Source organism: Rhinatrema bivittatum, chromosome 18 (genome assembly GCF_901001135.1).
Source record: "Rhinatrema bivittatum chromosome 18, aRhiBiv1.1, whole genome shotgun sequence".
Taxonomy (NCBI): domain Eukaryota; kingdom Metazoa; phylum Chordata; class Amphibia; order Gymnophiona; family Rhinatrematidae; genus Rhinatrema; species Rhinatrema bivittatum.
The window spans coordinates 26,119,943-26,140,567 of record NC_042632.1 but is presented as its reverse complement, the minus strand read 5'-3'; the positions used below and the strand labels follow the sequence as shown (position 1 = coordinate 26,140,567).

General features: G+C 40.1%; 1 protein-coding gene across 1 annotated transcript in view; it reads left to right on the top strand.

Moving 5' to 3' along the window:
• Window positions 1-20,625, top strand: part of GABRA1 (gamma-aminobutyric acid type A receptor alpha1 subunit) — a 175,630-nt gene that overhangs the window by 71,036 nt on the left and 83,969 nt on the right. Inside the window, exon 6 of the mRNA XM_029584084.1 lies at window positions 4,807-4,950. Coding sequence (XP_029439944.1) covers window positions 4,807-4,950 — 144 coding nt within the window. The remainder of the gene's footprint in view (window positions 1-4,806; window positions 4,951-20,625) is intronic.

The window sequence follows — 20,625 nt, the reverse complement described above, 5'->3', positions numbered from 1 at the left end:
TCCTTCCCACCCAGAAAAATGCTGGGGCCAAGATCCTTCTCAGTCCCTACAACCAGTCTGGGGGAGGGGGGATCTACCAATGAGACCTAGGCCCAGCCTGAAACTTTGGCCTTGCATAGGCCTAGGTCATGGTAGTTTGCCATGACCTTGGCCTAGGCCATACGTAAAGGCTAGACTTGGAGGCCTGGTCCAACATCTTGGCCTAGGCTCGATGCTGAGGCCCAGGCATTAGAACTGGACCTCTAGGCCAAAACCCGGTGTCTGGCCTGAGTCTTGGCCTAAGCTGAGGCACAGGTATCGGGACGCAGCATCTGGTGTTAGGTGTGGGCAAAGACTCACATCTGGGCCAGACCCTGATGTTGAGCTTGGACCTGGGCCTGGGCCATGGCTCAGGTGTCGGGACCCAGCAAAAGGCCTGGGCCTGGGCCAAGGTGTTGGATCAGGTAAGTGGGAGCCATGAAGTTTCCTGACTCTGGCAAAATCTTTTGGGCCTTGGGACTTTGCTCGGGTTCCAGCCATGGACCCGGCATCATGCTCAGTCTTAAGTCATGGACCCTGTTTTGGACCATGGCCTATTCCCTAGGTGAGACCATGGCCTCAGGCCTGGGCCTAGGCCCAATGGGTGACTTTTTCAAAACAAAATGTGATCAACAACAAATTTTATCAGATTTTATATAATTGCATTATGGAAACAAAATAAAACAAAATAAGAAATGTTGTTGTCATTTGCTATTTCATTTCTAATAAATGCACATCCCTACTTGTGACCTGCCACTGTTGGAGACAAGGATGCTGGGCTTGATGGACTTTAATCTAATCCAGCATGGCATCTCTTATATTCCTATGTTCAATGGTCATGCTACATATTGTTTGATTCCCAGGCTAGGTGTCTACTCCCTGGTTTTGTCAGAGCTGGGGATGCTGCAGAGACAGCATGCATAGCTTCTGGAGAGTGTCCCATCATTGATCAATGGCAATACCTACTGGCCAGATTTATGATCTATGTTAGCCAGAACTTGGAGGGAACCATGGTTTATGTCCGCTGCCTGAAGATTATTGCTGCAATAGCTGGGAAGTGCTGGGTGATGCTGTTTAAAATAGGGGTAGAAACCTGGATAATTAAGAATGAAGGTATATTGTGCATAGCCCAGTGGAGGCTAGTTCTGACTGAGCTGGAAGCTCAAAGGAGGAGGAGGATATTTCTGGATTGAAAATAATGTTTAAAAAAAAAAAAGACCACAGTTTATTTAAAAAGATTATTTTTGCACTCCTCAGGTCAGCAAGGGCCAAAAGCTCTGTCACTAGGAGAAAGAATGAGTTACTGGTGTTTTTGGCCATATAGCCATCTAGAATAATATCTGAAATGAGATGATTCTATTCCATATGCCAAAGTGGTGACTAAATTGAGAGGGGGTGAGAGAGCATGGAGAGAGTTTTTCTGTCAATATAGAGGAGTGTACAGCTCTTACTACCTCAAGACAATCAGCTGCCACAAGAAATGGTGGGTAATGCGAGTTGTCATTGAGGAAATGGTTGGCCCAACACTCTATAGGACTGAAGCCAATTTCATTAGAGCTAAAAAGGTGATATGTGGAGAATTTTCAAGACAGTGCATTACCATTTTTGTAACTGATTTGTATTCTTGGGCTAGTAATTTTAACAGGATGTTGATAAACCAATTTATGATTTAAAAATGAATTTTAAAAGCCTGGCATGCACATCAGTCGGAGGATGCGCAAATAAATTGGGTTAGTGTGCACCACCATATTTTTAAAAGTGCCCAGATACAGGCATAAATGCTGCCGCATGCATATCTCAAATGTTTTCTAAAATGGGCATGGTGTGGGTGTGATCTGAGAGGGGCATGGACATTTTGGGACATGAAACTGAGATGTTCACGTAAATAAATTTGCAACCTGGTGCGTGTTGAGCTCCTCTGCCACATAACTTTACTTCTGCTATGAATGCCATGTAAGTTAAAATTTAAAGAAACCTAGGCGGATCTGTGGGGTTTTAAGGGTTGGGCCTAACTGGGGGGAGTGAAAGCTATCAAGTCAGGGGGGTTGGAGGTCCTGTCTTTTAACTGGGTGAACTGAGCATGAACTGGTAAAACTGGGAATGGGTTGTGTACGTGCACCCTTTAAAAATCCCCTGATTTACGCAGTAGAAGCGGGATTTGTGCGCACAAGCAAGCGCCTACTTAAAATTTGTCATACATGTGCGTGCAGCCAGGCTATTTTTTTAACATGCATACATATGCGTGTGTATGTTATAAAATGGTTGCTTCCCTGGGCGTAGGCCAACGTATGTGTGCAAATGTGCACAGCGCCAGTTTGAAAGTTACTATCGTAGTCTACATCTCTTCCTCCCCACTAGGTCCAAGTAAAGGGTTGGTGTTGGTTAAACTATGGAGAACCAAACTCTTTCTGGTATAGGTCTGCTTTTATTTCAGCTTACCATGATAATAAATAGGATTAATAAAAACCTCATACTTTATGGGGCGGATTTTCAGAGCCCTGCTCGCCTAAATCCACCCAAAACAGGGCGGATTTAGGCGAGCAGGGCCCTGCGCGCCGGGAAGCCTATTTTACATAGGCCTACCGGTGCGCGCAAAGCCCCGGGACTCGCGTAAGTCCCGGGGTTCTCCGAGGGGGGCGTGTCGGGGGCGGGCCCGGTCGTCACGGCGTTTCGGGGGCGTGTCGGCAGCATTTTGGGGGCACGTACGGGGGCGTGGCTACGGCCCAGGGCGGTCTGGGGGCGTGGCCGCACCCTCCGTACCCGCCCCCAGGTCGCGGCCCGGCGCGCAAGAGGCCTGCTGGCGCGCGGGGATTTACGCCTCCCAGAGGGAGGCGTAAATCCCCCGACAAAGGTAAGAGGGGGTTTAGACAGGGCCGGGCGGGTGGGTTAGGGAGGGGAAGGGAGGGGAAGGTGAGGGGAGGGCAAAGAAAAGTTCCCTCCGAGGCCGCTCCGATTTCGGAGCGGCCTTGGAGGGAACGGGGGTAGGCTGCGCGGCTCGGCGCGCGCCGGCTATACAAAATCCATAGCCTTGCGCGCGCCAATCCAGGTTTTTAGCAGATACGCGCGGCTCCGCGCGTATCTACTAAAATCCAGCGTACTTTTGTTTGCGCCTGGAGCGCAAACAAAAGTAGGCTATTCGCGCTCCTTTTAAAATCCGCCCCTATGTGAATAGAAGAGGATCTTTTGTCTTAAAATATGAATTCTTTTTTTTTTTTATTAAGCATTTTAATGATCAGGCCTCAGTACTAGGCCTACTCTAGGCTTGGTTCATTTTTTGGCCAGGAAAGCTCAGGCAGGGCTGCCATAGTTTGTTTTTTTTAATATGCCACAAAAACCTTTTTAACATGCCACAAAAAACCTTTTTAATATGCCACAAAAAACCTGAACATTTTTGGGTATTTTTGTATTTTCACAGAAGGCTATTTCCAGTTTGTTCCATTTGGAACAAACCAAAAAATGGTCTTATTTATTGCATATTTGGCATTTGTTAAAAATGAATGCACATCCCTAATTGCTGTACCTGACATCCCAGGAGCTCTTGCAGATGAAGTATGTATGCTGCCTACTCACCAAAAGTGCTTCAGACTTCTGGAGATTTACTTTCCATTTATGAGAAGAAAATCAATGGGCAATATGGTCGACGCATACATTAAAGCTCTGCATTTCCTCAGGCCATTCTGGATCTATATATAACCCATGACCCTTCCACCCTCCTGTGGACTTGAGAATGGGGGAGGTGGCGTTGGGAGCCAGAAGGGGGTCTAGGAGGGGCTTTTTTTTTTATGTGGTATGGATTTTGTTGGCAGGTGTGGGATGGAACAGACTGCTTTACTTTTGAAAACAAAACAAAAAAATGTCATTTGTAATTTTCTATTCATTTCAAATGAAAGCACATCCCTTAGCAAATAATACATCAGGGATTTGGTCATTCTTACCCTGATTTATTATGCTGAAAAGGTTATGGTGAACAATCAAAATCTAATAAATCCCACTTATGGACTGGCAGGCTTTGAGAAGGTATGATGATTATAATGGAGTTTTAGACCTTTCTAGAATAAGATAGAGAAATAAAGGAATACTGGACTAATCTTGTTTTAGGCAGCCATATTTGTTTACCTGATTTTTTGTATGGTTTCCTTAGATGTTGGTGGTACATTAATACAAAAGTTGTTGTAAGATAATCATATACTTTACTAAATAAATTTAGTGTAGAAACATATGACCCTGTGTCCATACTGTGCATACGTGGACATTTTTACGGCTCAGAATAGTTTGAAAGAAAATTTGACTAACAGGAAAGTAATCCTATTCTTGTGTGAGCAATATATTCTAATAATTGCGCAAATAAAATACTTTATCCCACTTTTCAATTAATTCAATTAATTGTGTTCTGAAGATGCAAAACCCTTTTTTGTTGTTGTTGCTTAAAAAAAATCAAGTTAGAAGGAATTAGAAATATTTCAAATCTCAACAGGATTTACCCAATGGTTTCATTTTTGGAAATTTACTATTCATTCTATTTATCCTGCTGCAAGTGTTGTACCATCCAGTTACTCCTTGGCTTGATTGTTTTTCTTTCATTATCTTAGCTACAGGTTACTATTGATAAGATACTATTTTATATGTGGTATTTGAGAATAGAAATACACCTGGATAACTTAATTTTGTATACTGTTGTATATGCAACATAGAGCTCCTTTAAAAAATAATTATTACTTGGATCTTAACACCCAAAATGCTAACATTCATGTAACATTATTATGAGCAATAATCTTTTTTTGTTATTAGATGCCTATACCCGGGCAGAAGTCATATATGCTTGGACACATGACCCGGCAAAGTCAGTAGTGGTGGCTGAAGATGGCTCACGATTGAACCAATACGATCTTCTGGGTCAAACAGTGGGTTCTGGGATTGTCCAATCCAGCACAGGTCTGTAGAAAAAGGTATTTTTTTTCTACTATAGGAAATGTTTAGTAATTTCTGATGTGTTCTGCCAAAATGGCTCATACTCTAGCTCACACTCCTGCTCCTGAGTCTGCCTAAGGTTAAGTGTGCCATTCAAGAAATATTTCCAGCCCTGCTAGGGGAAGAGCATGTCTGGACTACCTCAAATGAACATCAGTAATGACATCTTAATATGAGAAAAAAAGGATACATCTCTAAACACAGAGGAAGTCATTTTCAAAGAAGTTACACGCATAAATGAAGTATATTATCGTAGCAATTTTCGAAAGCCATTTACTTGTGTAAAGTGCACTTATGCAAGTAAATCCTATGGGCAATTCAATGCCATGTACTGTAGCAATTTTCAAAAGCCCACATACGCGAGTAAAGTGCATTTATGTGTGTAAAACCCAGTTTTATTTTCTTGGAAAGCTCTGTTACTGAAGGAATAACTGCCTCAACTTTAGTTACATAGAAACAGAAATGACGGCAGAAGAAGACCAAATGGCCCATCCAGTCTGCCCAGCAAGCTTTCACACTTATTTTTTTTCTCATACTTATCTGTTACTCTTGGCCCTTGTTAGTAACTTTTCGGTTCTAGTTACCTTCCACCCCCGCCATTGATGTAGAGAGCAGTGCTGGAGCTACATCTAAGTGAAGTATCTAGCTTATTTGGTTAGGGGTAGTAACCGCTGCAATAAGCAAGCTACTCCCCACACTTATTTGTTTACCTAGCCTGTGCCATTCAGTCCTTGTTGGTTGTTGTCTGAATATGGTGGATTCAGACAGGGATTTGGTGATAAAACATTTTTTTTGCACAATGGGACAAAATTCCTTTTAAAACTATTGGATAAATAGGTATCCTGATGTGGCAAAAGCTACCCAGCTTCGGAGAAAGAGGTTTCTTCTGAGACCCTGGGTGCTGCAACTTGGGACATTGTTTTGGTTGAATGTCCCCTGTAAGTGTGTTGTGGTTATATATATCTTTTTTGACCACAGACAACTGTCTAATTTAATAATTCACAGGCAGACTCTGATTTCTCATCCTCTTTTAGTTTCCCACTGCTAAACTATAAATATCACTGATTTGATTACTGATTTGGCTGATCTTTTTTCTTCTTGTATAAATTCAATATCTTCTCTTCTGTAGTCTTCATTGTGGGCTAAAATGTGATTGTTATATTTTCCTTTTTCTATGATATATTATTATTATTTTGTTATTTTCTGTATGAGAATTATTTCTTGGCATTATTGTAAAACCAATAAATAATAATAAATATAAAATCAATTATAAGCATGTAAATGCTTTTTAAAATCAGGACCAGAGATATTAGGAACAATTCACTGGTGGTGGGTCAGTGTTTTAGCCTCAGAGCCTTGCCATGATTTCAGTAGATTTTTCCATAATAATTTCTAGACCCAGGAAACTACAGGGTAGATTTTAAAAGCCAAACGCATGTAAATCCAGGTAGATTTGTGCGCGTAGGGGGGTTACATGTGCCAGGCCTCTTTTCAAAAGGCCCAGGATGTGTGTAAGTCTTGAGGCTTTTCTGAATGGATGGGCAGGGGTTGGGACGGGGGTAGGGCAGACAGTCCTGGGGTGTGGTGGGGTGGTCCGGGGCAGGGCAGGAGGCATGGCTGAGTACTCAGGCACAGCAGCTGTGCCGGGGGATCCGCGGCGGCAGTCGACTGGCATGCGCAATTTATGCCTGCCTCTGGCAGGCATAACTTGTGAGATTAAAATAAGGATTTGGTTTTTTTTCGGGCAGGACAGGTAGGGGAAGGTGGGGGGAAATGGGGAAAGCCAGCTTTTCTCCCCAAGGGCTCGGCGTGCGCAAGGTGCACTAGTATGCACCCCCTTGCGTGCACGCCAACCTCTGATTTTAAAACATGTGCGCGGCTGCGTGTGCATGTTATAAAATTGGGCGAACATTTGTGCGCACCAGGTAACACGCACAGATGTACACTCGCGCGTACCTTTTAAAATCTGCCCCTACTTGTGAGAGTTGCACTCACTGATCAAAATTCAACTGATTCTATCATTTTTTTTAATATGTATAACAGCAAGCCTCAGGGTGATATACAATATAAAAAACATTGCAATAAAAATGCAAATAATGAGGACAATTTTCAAAGCCATTAATGCAGGTAAACTGTGATTTTCCTGCAAGAATTAATTATCTGAAAATTTTCTACTTCAATATGGCTAAAAGTTTGTGTTTCTCATTGGGTGTATTCTTACCCACATTAAGAGGGATATGTTCCAGGAGGCGAGCTTAGGTCAAGGGAGGGAACAGTGCGCATGTGGATGACATTGTTAAATCTATGTGTGTACTTCTGAAGCAAAATATTAGTTGCGCCCGTGATAAAAAAGGCACAGGTATTTACTGCACCACATGTTATTTTCACATTGCATACTGAGGGGAGAGGGAGAGAGAGAGAGAGCCTCTGTAGAGGCTCACAAAAAAAGTCAACTATTTATATCACTGTAATAGGGGGCACTAGTAACTCGGGGTGAGGTTTGTGAGGTGGGAGTGCATCAAGCTCGGTAGAGAGAACATGGTAAAAATCTACTCTTCTTTCACCTTTCATCCCTCCAAATCACATAAAAACTTCCCTGATGGTAGCTGTGATGTTCATATGAATGACTGTGCATATAAAACTGCCGCTTCTTACAGTGGTAGAAAAAGTTCAAATATAAGTGAGCCTCCACAGAGTCTCTCTCTCCTTCCCCCTCTCCCCCCATCCTGAATCGTCATTTGCGATGAATACTGTTTCGGCCTGTAACACTCAGCTAACACAGGCATAACACACAGAGAAAAGGTGCAGTTATTTCCGGCATTAAATCCCGCGATAGTGTTTGCTACTTCATCGCACACCATGTTAACCAACCCTCATTTTCATTAACTCTGCCCAAAATCCTTCAGCTCGAATACTAATTTTAAATTTGCATATGCATTTTACAATGTGGTCTTTATCGTATGCATTACTGCGTTATCATAGGCATTAGGGTCCTAATGCATGTTGATAAATTATATTATATTTTTTTAAATATGTATAACAGCAAGCCTCAGGGTGATATACAATATAAAAAACATTGCAATAAAAATGCAAATAATGATGACAATTTTCAAAGCCATTAATGCAGGTAAACTGTGATTTTCCTGCAAGAATTAATTATCTGAAAATTTTCTACTTCAATATGGCTAAAAGTATGTGTTTCTCATTGGGTGTATTCTTACCCACATTATCTGGGTAACATTGTATGTTACCGTACAAGGTATAAACACTGGGTGAATAGACCTAATTCCTCTATGAGTGCAATACTATCTAATTCAAGAAGAGGATAGCTTGAAATTTTTAATCATTTATTGATACAAATCTTTATTATCAAAATGTGTCCACTTAAAATAACACACATCCATCCATACACACTCATACCTTAAAAATATACATCCTCAAGGAAGGTACATCTGAACACCTGCAAAATACACATATAAACCTAATCTAGTAATTATTGATCCCTGTGGACAAATTCCACTTACAATCTATCAATACACTTATAAAAATATGTATCCTCGGTAGTCTGACTTCTCCAAAGTATCCTCCCTTCTTAATGCATTTCTTAGATGTATATCAGGTTTATCTCGGTGTAGTCAACCCCAACAAGTGGCCCCTGTTTCGCACTCGTTTGCTTCCTCAGGGGGATGAAAAACCTCTGAGAAAACCAAACGAAACATAAAATGAAAAACAAAACTTTGGACACACCCCTATATTTCAAATAATCTAAATGTTGCTTCAAAACATCGATAAACACCAAACTGTTACCAACCAAAGACTCACCAAACCAGTACTCCTCTATGCTCAATTATAACTTCAGTTCCAAGACCTCTCCGACATGGGTTATACTTTCAAGACCTCTCCAACGTGAGCTTCTTCATGTTAACCAAGAAGTTGTAACACGAACGTTCCATCTACAATATATGCGTACATGGCACAATAAAACAACTCTTATTTCTGCCCTCCTATACCAATTAATTGTACCCATATTAAAACTTACATACCTGGCAAATGCTTTTTTCAATCGCTTTTAAATCTCAAAAGACGCCCGAAGGTGAACCACCATCTTACACCACGTCCATGTTAGTTAACCCTGTATCAACGTCTTCAAACTTTATTGTCCCACGTCGGCAACCACTCCCAACGACGTTCTAACAATTAAAGTCACGTTCAATGACCTTATACAAACCACTTCAAACTTTATTGTCCCACGTCTACAACCACTCTCAACCACGTCCCAAATTTCACAAATTTCACAGCCACGTTAATGCGTTACCACGCACCCCAGCTACCAAATGACCCCTCAGTCAAATAACACACTCCCACCAAATCCTACCTGCTAAAGCCACTTTGAAAAAAAGAAGAACAACACACCCGATATCACCAACGGAGTATAATGAGCCTCAATATGTTTCCCAGAAATAATATAGATGACTCAGCGACTCACAAATCCCCTTACTCACCCCAATCACTGCTAAAGCCGAATCAATCCTGCTCACAAATATCCTAACTCTACCGATAACTACATAGCTATAATGATTTAACTGAATCAATCCTACTCCCAAATTCCCTGACTCCACCAATCACTACATGGTTATAAATCAATGTCTCCAGATCTCATATAATACCACAAGGAGGGGAAAAAAATCCTAAAAACAAGACTGCCATTCGATTTCAGCGTTCAAACCAACCGGCATTAAAGTCTGCCACTTGAATATACATTGTTGCTCCCATTTTATTAGCAATCGACGAACATCACCCTCTTTGTTGATACATTGTCTTATAACAAAATACTTGACGTCCTCCACAGCATGTTCCCTCTGTAACCAATGTGTAACCAAAGGGGCAAATTCCTTTTTTGTCCTAATACAACTTTTGTGCTCTATTATCCTTTGTCTAATAGCTCTGGTCGTATGGCCAATGTATACCATGTCACAAGGGCAAACAATAGCGTAAACCACTCGCTCCGAAGAGCATGTGTAATGACCTCTCAACTCATATGGGACAGGCAACATTTTACAACGATACTGTTTAACTTGTAATGCATTGTTGCATACAGAACAATGCCCACATTGAAACTGACCCATAGTGGCAACATCTACGTCAGCTATTTTTCTATGTTTTAGCCTTTGTCTTAGATTTCTACCCTTCTTGGTAGCAAATATAGGTAACTCAGAGAAACCCGGTAATGATGATATAATTCTCCATTGTCTTTTAATGCTCTGTTTGATGGCTGTAGTTTTTGTAGAGTATGGAAGGGTACAAATCACTCTAGAGATCTTATCCTTGACCTGAACTGATAACAAATTGTCACGGTTAGCAAACAGACCCCCTTTTATATGCTCTCTTAATAATCCTTTTACTGTAACCTCTCTCCATAAAGCAATTTGATAATTCCTGAGCCTTGACTTTGTACTCTTCCACTGAAGAGCACAACCTTCTATATCTGAGGAATTGACCAACTGGAATGTTCTCTTTTAACCTACGTGGATGAAAACTTGTGGCGTGAAGTAAAGTATTCCTGTCTGTGGGTTTCTTGAAAACTGATGTCTGAAAATAACTCCCATGTCGGGTTATGGCTACATCCAAAAATGCTATCTTTGTTTTATCCTTCACAAATGTAAACTGTAAGTTAGAATCACATGTGTTCATATACTGGTGAAATTCAACTAATGTCTCATCATCCCCAATCCATATAACAAACAGGTCATCGATGTACCTCTTCCAAATAGTAATCTGTGTAAAAAATTCAGAAGAATAAATATGGAGATCTTCGTACCGGGCTACATAAAGACCCGCTACAGTGGGTGCCAAGGGGGATCCCATGGGGATACCCCTTACCTGTTTATAATACACCCCCTCAAAACGAAAGTAACTTTCAGTCAACACAAGTTTGACTAATTGCATAAGCAATTTGTTCTTCCGATGGGAAAAACCCATATCCTCCAATATAGTACGTACAATCAATACCGCCTCTGATTGGGGTATATTGGTGTAAAGAGATGAAATATCGGCTGTAACCAACCACTGTGCTGAAAATGCCAACGTATCAGTAAGATTGGATAAAAAATCCATAGAGTCCCTTACATAAGACTGGACCTGCACAATTCTTCCTTGAAGTAAACAATCAATATATTTAGCAATGGGCTCAAAAATGGACCCAATGCCTGACACTATGGGCCTACCCGGAGGCCTCTCCAAAGATTTATGAATCTTGGGAACCATGTAAAAATATGGAACAGAAGGGTGTGTTTGGAGTAACCATTTAAATTCCTGTTTGGAAATAACACGCTCTTTAACAGCCTGCTCTAACAGGTCCTTAATTCTAATACTTAACATACCAGTAGGATCCTGTCTCAAAACAATATACGTAGTTATGTCCTGTAACTGGTGTACAGCTTCCTCATGATACATAAGGGTATCTAAGACAACAACGGCTCCCCCCTTATCTGCTGCTGATATTACTATGGAGGTATCAGATTGTAATTCCCCAATCGCTTCATATTCCCCTCTGCTGAGATTATATTTCAAGCTCTCTTGTTTCGATTCAATCTGAACCAAATCGTCTAACACTAAATGTTCAAAAGCGACAATGAGCGGATGAGGAGGAACCGGAGGCATCCAAGTAGAAGTACGATATAATTTCTTATCAGAATCATAATTGATGTCTGTAGGGCCAAAAAAGTCCCTTAATCTGATTCGTCTAAAAAATTTCTGCAATTCGACTCTAGTGTCGAAAGGGGCATGTCTTTCCGATGGGACAAAGGTCATACCTTTGCTTAAAACAGATAACATCTCATCAGATAATATTTTCTTAGAGATGTTAATAACTGCATGTCCACCAGTATGTGTCACCCTTAATAACGGCGATATCGGTTGGATCCCCCTTTGTGTAAATTTCTTTGACCTGTGTCTCCTTGTGTCTGTTTCATCTGAGAGCGTAAAAAAGGTACACGTTGATTGACATCCCCAGGCACAACCCTATCCCCAGCTCCAGCTCCTGCTTGAAATGTTACCCTCCTAGATGGAATATCCTCTCCCGATTTATCGTCCTCGGAAGATCCATCCGAAGACGAAAAACCAGCTCGGGGTCTAGTGTTGTACTTCCTGCCCTCTGTAACATTGGTTACAGAGGGAACATGCTGTGGAGGACGTCAAGTATTTTGTTATAAGACAATGTATCAACAAAGAGGGTGATGTTCGTCGATTGCTAATAAAATGGGAGCAACAATGTATATTCAAGTGGCAGACTTTAATGCCGGTTGGTTTGAACGCTGAAATCGAATGGCAGTCTTGTTTTTAGGATTTTTTCCCCTCCTTGTGGTATTATATGAGATCTGGAGACATTGATTTATAACCATGTAGTGATTGGTGGAGTCAGGGAATTTGGGAGTAGGATTGATTCAGTTAAATCATTATAGCTATGTAGTTATCGGTAGAGTTAGGATATTTGTGAGCAGGATTGATTCGGCTTTAGCAGTGATTGGGGTGAGTAAGGGGATTTGTGAGTCGCTGAGTCATCTATATTATTTCTGGGAAACATATTGAGGCTCATTATACTCCGTTGGTGATATCGGGTGTGTTGTTCTTCTTTTTTTCAAAGTGGCTTTAGCAGGTAGGATTTGGTGGGAGTGTGTTATTTGACTGAGGGGTCATTTGGTAGCTGGGGTGCGTGGTAACGCATTAACGTGGCTGTGAAATTTGTGAAATTTGGGACGTGGTTGAGAGTGGTTGTAGACGTGGGACAATAAAGTTTGAAGTGGTTTGTATAAGGTCATTGAACGTGACTTTAATTGTTAGAACGTCGTTGGGAGTGGTTGCCGACGTGGGACAATAAAGTTTGAAGACGTTGATACAGGGTTAACTAACATGGACGTGGTGTAAGATGGTGGTTCACCTTCGGGCGTCTTTTGAGATTTAAAAGCGATTGAAAAAAGCATTTGCCAGGTATGTAAGTTTTAATATGGGTACAATTAATTGGTATAGGAGGGCAGAAATAAGAGTTGTTTTATTGTGCCATGTACGCATATATTGTAGATGGAACGTTCGTGTTACAACTTCTTGGTTAACATGAAGAAGCTCACGTTGGAGAGGTCTTGAAAGTATAACCCATGTCGGAGAGGTCTTGGAACTGAAGTTATAATTGAGCATAGAGGAGTACTGGTTTGGTGAGTCTTTGGTTGGTAACAGTTTGGTGTTTATCGATGTTTTGAAGCAACATTTAGATTATTTGAAATATAGGGGTGTGTCCAAAGTTTTGTTTTTCATTTTATGTTTCGTTTGGTTTTCTCAGAGGTTTTTCATCCCCCTGAGGAAGCAAACGAGTGCGAAACAGGGGCCACTTGTTGGGGTTGACTACACCGAGATAAACCTGATATACATCTAAGAAATGCATTAAGAAGGGAGGATACTTTGGAGAAGTCAGACTACCGAGGATACATATTTTTATAAGTGTATTGATAGATTGTAAGTGGAATTTGTCCACAGGGATCAATAATTACTAGATTAGGTTTATATGTGTATTTTGCAGGTGTTCAGATGTACCTTCCTTGAGGATGTATATTTTTAAGGTATGAGTGTGTATGGATGGATGTGTGTTATTTTAAGTGGACACATTTTGATAATAAAGATTTGTATCAATAAATGATTAAAAATTTCAAGCTATCCTCTTCTTGAATTAGATAGTATTGCACTCATAGAGGAATTAGGTCTATTCACCCAGTGTTTATACCTTGTACGGTTACCTACTTGTTTTGGGTGGGTTATAATATAATATGGAGGACTCCATGTGGAGTTTCACAGACCAGGCAGCTCAGGACATTTTGTCTGGATTACGGTTATTAGACTCAGAGACAGTTGAGCCCGCAGTGGAGGCGAATTGGGAATCTTACATGAAGTTAAGTAAGAAATTGATACGCATGGAGCTGCATGCAAAGACCCTCTCAGAATACTGCCACGTGAAACGTGTACCACGTGGATTAAGAATGAACAAGGCTCCTTCATTCTATTCTAACAATGATAATTTTGTTACCAAATGGAATGCCATACTAAGCAAGTGTTCATACGACCTTATGCTCCTCACTATCTCATACATCAAGGAAGAAGTAGTTGAAATTAATGAATCAGTCTCTAAGGAATTACAGAACATATCTTCTTCATGTCCCATTGAGGGTTATGACGAACAGTTAGAAGATTTCCAAAAACAATTGGAATCCTTTAGGGAGGAGATTAAAAAGGTTAAACTGAGTAAATATTACAGGGATGAGAGAGACTATACTCAGGGATATGTATATGCTTGGATGCAAAAGGGCAGGAAGTACAACACTAGACCCCGAGCTGGTTTTTCGTCTTCGGATGGATCTTCCGAGGACGATAAATCGGGAGAGGATATTCCATCTAGGAGGGTAACATTTCAAGCAGGAGCTGGAGCTGGGGATAGGGTTGTGCCTGGGGATGTCAATCAACGTGTACCTTTTTTACGCTCTCAGATGAAACAGACACAAGGAGACACAGGTCAAAGAAATTTACACAAAGGGGGATCCAACCGATATCGCCGTTATTAAGGGTGACACATACTGGTGGACATGCAGTTATTAACATCTCTAAGAAAATATTATCTGATGAGATGTTATCTGTTTTAAGCAAAGGTATGACCTTTGTCCCATCGGAAAGACATGCCCCTTTCGACACTAGAGTCGAATTGCAGAAATTTTTTAGACGAATCAGATTAAGGGACTTTTTTGGCCCTACAGACATCAATTATGATTCTGATAAGAAATTATATCGTACTTCTACTTGGATGCCTCCGGTTCCTCCTCATCCGCTCATTGTCGCTTTTGAACATTTAGTGTTAGACGATTTGGTTCAGATTGAATCGAAACAAGAGAGCTTGAAATATAATCTCAGCAGAGGGGAATATGAAGCGATTGGGGAATTACAATCTGATACCTCCATAGTAATATCAGCAGCAGATAAGGGGGGAGCCGTTGTTGTCTTAGATACCCTTATGTATCATGAGGAAGCTGTACACCAGTTACAGGACATAACTACGTATATTGTTTTGAGACAGGATCCTACTGGTATGTTAAGTATTAGAATTAAGGACCTGTTAGAGCAGGCTGTTAAAGAGCGTGTTATTTCCAAACAGGAATTTAAATGGTTACTCCAAACACACCCTTCTGTTCCATATTTTTACATGGTTCCCAAGATTCATAAATCTTTGGAGAGGCCTCCGGGTAGGCCCATAGTGTCAGGCATTGGGTCCATTTTTGAGCCCATTGCTAAATATATTGATTGTTTACTTCAAGGAAGAATTGTGCAGGTCCAGTCTTATGTAAGGGACTCTATGGATTTTTTATCCAATCTTACTGATACGTTGGCATTTTCAGCACAGTGGTTGGTTACAGCCGATATTTCATCTCTTTACACCAATATACCCCAATCAGAGGCGGTATTGATTGTACGTACTATATTGGAGGATATGGGTTTTTCCCATCGGAAGAACAAATTGCTTATGCAATTAGTCAAACTTGTGTTGACTGAAAGTTACTTTCGTTTTGAGGGGGTGTATTATAAACAGGTAAGGGGTATCCCCATGGGATCCCCCTTGGCACCCACTGTAGCGGGTCTTTATGTAGCCCGGTACGAAGATCTCCATATTTATTCTTCTGAATTTTTTACACAGATTACTATTTGGAAGAGGTACATCGATGACCTGTTTTTTATATGGATTGGGGATGATGAGACATTAGTTGAATTTCACCAGTATATGAACACATGTGATTCTAACTTACAGTTTACATTTGTGAAGGATAAAACAAAGATAGCATTTTTGGATGTAGCCATAACCCGACATGGGAGTTATTTTCAGACATCAGTTTTCAAGAAACCCACAGACAGGAATACTTTACTTCACGCCACAAGTTTTCATCCACGTAGGTTAAAAGAGAACATTCCAGTTGGTCAATTCCTCAGATATAGAAGGTTGTGCTCTTCAGTGGAAGAGTACAAAGTCAAGGCTCAGGAATTATCAAATTGCTTTATGGAGAGAGGTTACAGTAAAAGGATTATTAAGAGAGCATATAAAAGGGGTCTGTTTGCTAACCGTGACAATTTGTTATCAGTTCAGGTCAAGGATAAGATCTCTAGAGTGATTTGTACCCTTCCATACTCTACAAAAACTACAGCCATCAAACAGAGCATTAAAAGACAATGGAGAATTATATCATCATTACCGGGTTTCTCTGAGTTACCTATATTTGCTACCAAGAAGGGTAGAAATCTAAGACAAAGGCTAAAACATAGAAAAATAGCTGACGTAGATGTTGCCACTATGGGTCAGTTTCAATGTGGGCATTGTTCTGTATGCAACAATGCATTACAAGTTAAACAGTATCGTTGTAAAATGTTGCCTGTCCCATATGAGTTGAGAGGTCATTACACATGCTCTTCGGAGCGAGTGGTTTACGCTATTGTTTGCCCTTGTGACATGGTATACATTGGCCATACGACCAGAGCTATTAGACAAAGGATAATAGAGCACAAAAGTTGTATTAGGACAAAAAAGGAATTTGCCCCTTTGGTTACACATTGGTTACAGAGGGAACATGCTGTGGAGGACGTCAAGTATTTTGTTATAAGACAATGTATCAACAAAGAGGGTGATGTTCGTCGATTGCTAATAAAATGGGAGCAACAATGTATATTCAAGTGGCAGACTTTAATGCCGGTTGGTTTGAACGCTGAAATCGAATGGCAGTCTTGTTTTTAGGATTTTTTCCCCTCCTTGTGGTATTATATGAGATCTGGAGACATTGATTTATAACCATGTAGTGATTGGTGGAGTCAGGGAATTTGGGAGTAGGATTGATTCAGTTAAATCATTATAGCTATGTAGTTATCGGTAGAGTTAGGATATTTGTGAGCAGGATTGATTCGGCTTTAGCAGTGATTGGGGTGAGTAAGGGGATTTGTGAGTCGCTGAGTCATCTATATTATTTCTGGGAAACATATTGAGGCTCATTATACTCCGTTGGTGATATCGGGTGTGTTGTTCTTCTTTTTTCAAAGTGGCTTTAGCAGGTAGGATTTGGTGGGAGTGTGTTATTTGACTGAGGGGTCATTTGGTAGCTGGGGTGCGTGGTAACGCATTAACGTGGCTGTGAAATTTGTGAAATTTGGGACGTGGTTGAGAGTGGTTGTAGACGTGGGACAATAAAGTTTGAAGTGGTTTGTATAAGGTCATTGAACGTGACTTTAATTGTTAGAACGTCGTTGGGAGTGGTTGCCGACGTGGGACAATAAAGTTTGAAGACGTTGATACAGGGTTAACTAACATGGACGTGGTGTAAGATGGTGGTTCACCTTCGGGCGTCTTTTGAGATTTAAAAGCGATTGAAAAAAGCATTTGCCAGGTATGTAAGTTTTAATATGGGTACAATTAATTGGTATAGGAGGGCAGAAATAAGAGTTGTTTTATTGTGCCATGTACGCATATATTGTAGATGGAACGTTCGTGTTACAACTTCTTGGTTAACATGAAGAAGCTCACGTTGGAGAGGTCTTGAAAGTATAACCCATGTCGGAGAGGTCTTGGAACTGAAGTTATAATTGAGCATAGAGGAGTACTGGTTTGGTGAGTCTTTGGTTGGTAACAGTTTGGTGTTTATCGATGTTTTGAAGCAACATTTAGATTATTTGAAATATAGGGGTGTGTCCAAAGTTTTGTTTTTCATTTTATGTTTCGTTTGGTTTCTCAGAGGTTTTTCATCCCCTGAGGAAGCAAACGAGTGCGAAACAGGGGCCACTTGTTGGGGTTGACTACACCGAGATAAACCTGATATACATCTAAGAAATGCATTAAGAAGGGAGGATACTTTGGAGAAGTCAGACTACCGAGGATACATATTTTTATAAGTGTATTGATAGATTGTAAGTGGAATTTGTCCACAGGGATCAATAATTACTAGATTAGGTTTATATGTGTATTTTGCAGGTGTTCAGATGTACCTTCCTTGAGGATGTATATTTTTAAGGTATGAGTGTGTATGGATGGATGTGTGTTATTTTAAGTGGACACATTTTGATAATAAAGATTTGTATCAATAAATGATTAAAAATTTCAAGCTATCCTCTTCTTGAATTAGATAACATTGTATGTTACCCAGGTAAGTAGCTCCTCCCAGTTGTGCCCCAGAATGCCTTTTTTTTTTATTCAGCTAGCTGGATAATGACTTTTCTGGCTAAAATCTAGTCAGACAAGAGGCTGAATATATCAAAGCTTGCCATTCACATGGATAACTTTAAGTTATCTTAACTTGGTTATCCATCTAAATGGCTTTTGAATATCTACCTCATTGTGAAATGTACAAGTTTATTACAGTCCCCGACGATGGATAGTGGGGTTAGTTTTTGGTTGTTTCTGAAATATAATGGCCTTGACAGCAACAAGTGGAATGCTGCTTATCAACAACCTATAGCAAGCTGACTAGAGTAACTGCTTGATAAGCCATATGTAACTTGTCAATTAGACACAAATACAATTCAGTCAAAGTCACTGAGTCAAGGGTATTGAATAGTACAGCATGTTACGCTTTAAGAAACAAATAGCTAGGGTTTTAATCCGAGGTAATCGCATTAAAAACAAGTTTTTTAAATGCTTCTGTGGTAGCTGAAACAAATCTAGGACTCCATATCTGCTCAACATTAAAAATGGTCTGATACTTGGTGGCATTGGAAAAAACTTAATAGGGGCCTGGTACCAAGATCAATAAAAACAATTGTAATTTGTACTAAAATAGTATATATTGACTTACAAAATGACACCAGATAGCTATAAAAGACAAATTATAAAAATCAACGCAAAACATATTGTAAAAGGAGTTACGTGTATAAATGTAACATACTATTGTAGCAATTTTCAAAAGCCCACTTACACGGATAAAGTGCATTTACTCATGTTAAACCGGGTTTTACACGTTTAAATGCTTTTGAAAATCAGGCCGTTAGTGATACACAAATATTGTAGATATAAATATCCTGCCCATAGAATCGCTGCGTAACTGCAAAAATATGCAGATACATGCAAGTTATAAGAATGAGGTTAACAGTAGCCAACTTTTATCCATATGGAATCCCCAAAACATACTTATTTCTTTACTTTATTAATAGTGCATGTCCAAGTTAATGTGAAACTGCTATTATCTGTGCACCAAAACACTATAGGGCCTATGCAAGCAAGCTAAGAGGATAACTTTCAGATAAATGCATGCAGTGGAATATAAGCTCATATATGTCCAGGAACAGATCTACGTAAGTATTTTATAACGTGCATATCTCTACCCCGCAACATACACGCATAGGTAGGCTTATACACGAGAACATCTAATGCATCAAAACCACGTATATCAATACATTAAACATGTGCAATTTTCTTGTCTATTTAAAATATATACACACGCATATTTTACATGTGAAAGTAAAGTAAGACTTGTGTGCGTAAGACAGCTAATTTTAAAATATGCGAGCGTAAATTAAATTAACTAGTTTACCAATTAGTCCAGTCCTTCTCTAGGTCATCGAGACCTTCCTGGTTCTTCAGCCTGATCTTCCCCCAGTTCACTCAGACCTTCAATCTAGTCAGTACTTTATAATAACCCCATTTAATATCACTTACGCCAGATAATTGGCAGGCGTAAAAACACAGATGAAGTTGGCAAAAAATACATGCCTGGCCCTATCCAGGATTGCCATTAGACTGCCCCTTTTTTATGTGGATATATGTGTTCGCAAAAGTTAAAACACACGTATTTTCAACTTTTATAAAATATGAAGTGCATGAGTAGATGCTACTTAACATGCATATTCGCTAATTTTTGAACATGTAGCCCTTATTGTGTGTGCCATGCAATGGGGGTTTAGCCTGCATGCCACATCTGGAACAGACATTAATGTGTGCATGCTTAAAATAGTGAATATGTGCATATAAATAAATGGATCTCATATGCAAATGAGGCTTTAGCATGAGCATGGGACATAATGTGGACTTCTCCCACCCGCTATTTAGCATGTTCTTGATAAAATCTGCCTTGAATCACATGTTAAAGTTTTTGTGTGTACACTTCTGAAAGAACACAGCTGCCAGCATTTATTTATTTATTTCCTCTCGATTTTCCGCCTTTAACTAACATAAGCCTCAAGGCAGATTATAATCAAGCTAAATATTTTACACAGCTGAGAAACCCTAAATGCCTATAAAAATGACATACTTCCAAGGGTCTGTTTCATTTGATAAGCCATTAATTTATAAGATCTGACATAAAAAATATCTACTATAGTAGATAATTTTCAACGAGCTATTCTGGAATGTGCACTTAAAATGAGCATATATGCACATATATGCTATTTTATAAACCGTGAATATGTGCTTGTACTTGCATTATTGCACATGAACATGAGCAGGGAGAAAAAGGGGTCCATTTAGGGGCATTCCAGGCAGGGCTGGAATGTACACACACACACATTTCTATTTTGTAAGCAGGATATGCACATCCATTACCAAACTCTTCTGTCTGGTTTTCCACCTAGTATTTGATTTGCACA